The 2369-nt window shown below is 63.3% G+C and overlaps 1 protein-coding gene across 1 annotated transcript in view; it reads right to left on the minus strand.

The window, feature by feature from the left end:
* The window catches only part of EMIHUDRAFT_246323 (hypothetical protein), a gene marked incomplete at both ends in the record, with an annotated part of 1310 nt that extends 742 nt beyond the window's left edge, over positions 1 to 568 (minus strand). The window contains 2 exons of the mRNA XM_005766633.1: positions 33 to 316; positions 463 to 568. Of these exons, the coding sequence (XP_005766690.1) occupies positions 33 to 316; positions 463 to 568 (390 nt within the window). The remainder of the gene's footprint in view (positions 1 to 32; positions 317 to 462) is intronic.
* Between the last annotated feature and the right edge of the window lie 1801 nt (positions 569 to 2369).

Genomic DNA, 2369 nt, shown 5'->3' on the forward strand with positions numbered 1-2369 from the left:
GCGGCGTTGTCGAGGCCGACGATGGAGCCGACCCCCATGTGGCCGGTGCCCTCGACGACCACGTTCGGGTGCGCCGCCCGCAGCGCCTCCCAGGCGTGCAGCAGCGCCTGCTTCTGCCGCTCCATGTCGATCTCGCCGTCCACATAGCTCTTCGTGAAGCCTCGCGGCATCAGCACCGGCGACATGTGCTTGTACTCGCACCGAAGCCCAAAGTATTCTTTCGCGAGCCGGCAGTCCTTGTCAACCCGGAGAGGCGGCGCGCCCTCCGCCGCCGCCTGCACCTCCACGTGCTGCTGCCCGACGGGCTTGAGGTAGCCTGGCCCAGTCAGGGAGTCCGAGTGCGGCGTGAGGCGAGGCCGGTGGGAGGCAACGGCGCTAATGCGGCGTGAGGCGAGGCCGGTGGGAGGCAACGGCGCTAATACGGCGTGAGGCGAGGCCGGTGGGAGTGTGAGGCGGACACACCGATCGACTCGAGCGGGACACGGGAGGAGAGAGCGGCGAGGAGGCCGAGCGAGGTGGTGGACTTTCCAACGTGCTGCCGCGTGGCAGCCACGAAGACGGACCTCATGAAATAACGCCTGGGCCGCAGCAGGGTTCCAACTTTTTCCGGGGTATGGTATGCTTTGCGGCCCGTCTACCGTCTCAGGGTGTGTGGCAGCCAGCTGGTTGTGTGTCTTGTGAGCCTGTTTGTGTCTTTGTGTCGCTCGTGCGTGTCGTCATCATCTGTCTCGCGTCCACCCATACCGCGTTGGTGTCCAGTCCGAGCCTGCCTGTTGTTCATCTTTCTACATACATACATACCGTCTACCGGTAGACTGGGGTAGACTGAGTTAAACGGTAGACCGTTTGGTAGACGAGCGACCGCAGTCTACCGGTAGACCGTAATGAACCTACGACCCCAGTCTACCGGTAGACTTGAAGACTTGGTAGACCGCGGTAGACCGCGGTAGACGCGTCCACCCCTTTTTCAGCCGCCGAACAGGTGTGTATTCTTTTTGCTTGGCCGTACATCATGACGGGGTAGGTAGGGTAGGTCTGGGCCCTCCCGTCGGGGTTTTCCCTCTCTTCACGCTGGAATTTTCAGAAAAAGAAATTTTCCGCGGAAACCCTGCCCCAAGTGGATGATCTGATGCTTTGTAGGGCCTGAGAGTGGCCTTGGGCGGGTACGACGGTGACCATCTCAGCTCGGTGGAGCGGTACGACCCGGCGCTGGATGCGTGGGAGGCGGTGGCGCCGCTGACGCTGGCTCGCTTCGGGGCCGGGGTGGCGGCGCTGGAAGGCAAGTTGTACGCTGTGGGCGGCAGGGGCGAGGAGGACGAGGATGCGTGGGAGGAGGATGCGTGGGAGGCCCTCAGCTCGCTTGAGCGATACGATCCCGCGACGAACGCGTGGGAGGTGGCTGCGCCGTTGACGACCGCACGATCTTTTCATGGCATGACCGTGGCGTAGGGTTCTCTGGATGGTGGAGGGCGGAGAGGAAAGCAAGGACTGTGAAGAGATTGTGCGTCTTGGGCCGGGGTTGTGTTTTTGTGTGAACGGCAAAATTGCGCCGCCGACCAAGAGAATCATCTTCAACTTCGCCAAAGAGGTCGGCAGCCCGAGCGCCGTCGACCGCACCGACTACGGCACAGCCTCCGGCAGCGCCCGGGGCTTCGCCCAGCACCACTCGCAACAGCTCTCGCGCGCCGCCGTCTGTGGCGACGCGCAAAACATCAACAACGCTGCTCGCAACATGCGTGTCGCGCACTCATTCATGGCCGGTCTCAATGCCCCACCCCCCTGCGCGCGGGCCTTCTAGGCCCGCGGGTAGTCTCACCCCATCCCCAGGGCCTCCAGGGCTCGCACCTCAACCTCTCACAGACCAGCGCATAGCGCGATAGGACGTATTAAATGTCAATACAGGTAACAAGGCTGTGAAGAGGCGGTGCCGTCGTGCCGGCAAACCCCGCAAAGTGACCCGTTTTTACCCACCCACGCCCGTGCGCGCGTATCTTAGCTAAGGTACGCGGCCACACGCGCGGGCGCGCACGGCAACCGGGACTTACACGCGCGACACGAGGGACTGCGTATCCTCGCCTGCCTCGGGGGAGAATAGCCGCCCTCACCCGCTGGCGTTCATCGAGCTCGGCGGGGCCTGATACGTGTCATTCTGTGCCGGCGCGTATCTTAGCCAAGATACGCGGCCACACGTGCAGACGCGTATAGCGGTACTCGCGCCCACACGTGCAGCCGCCTATCTTGGCCAACATAGGCGGCTGCACTCGCAGCCGCGTACCGCGTGACATACACGCCCACGCATGGGGCGCGTATGTTCCCCTAGATAGGCGCCCACACGTGTAGCCGCGTATGTGAACATCCCTCTGTGCACG

Source organism: Emiliania huxleyi, assembly GCF_000372725.1.
Source record: "Emiliania huxleyi CCMP1516 unplaced genomic scaffold EMIHUscaffold_503, whole genome shotgun sequence".
NCBI classification, from domain to species: Eukaryota; Haptophyta; order Isochrysidales; family Noelaerhabdaceae; genus Emiliania; species Emiliania huxleyi.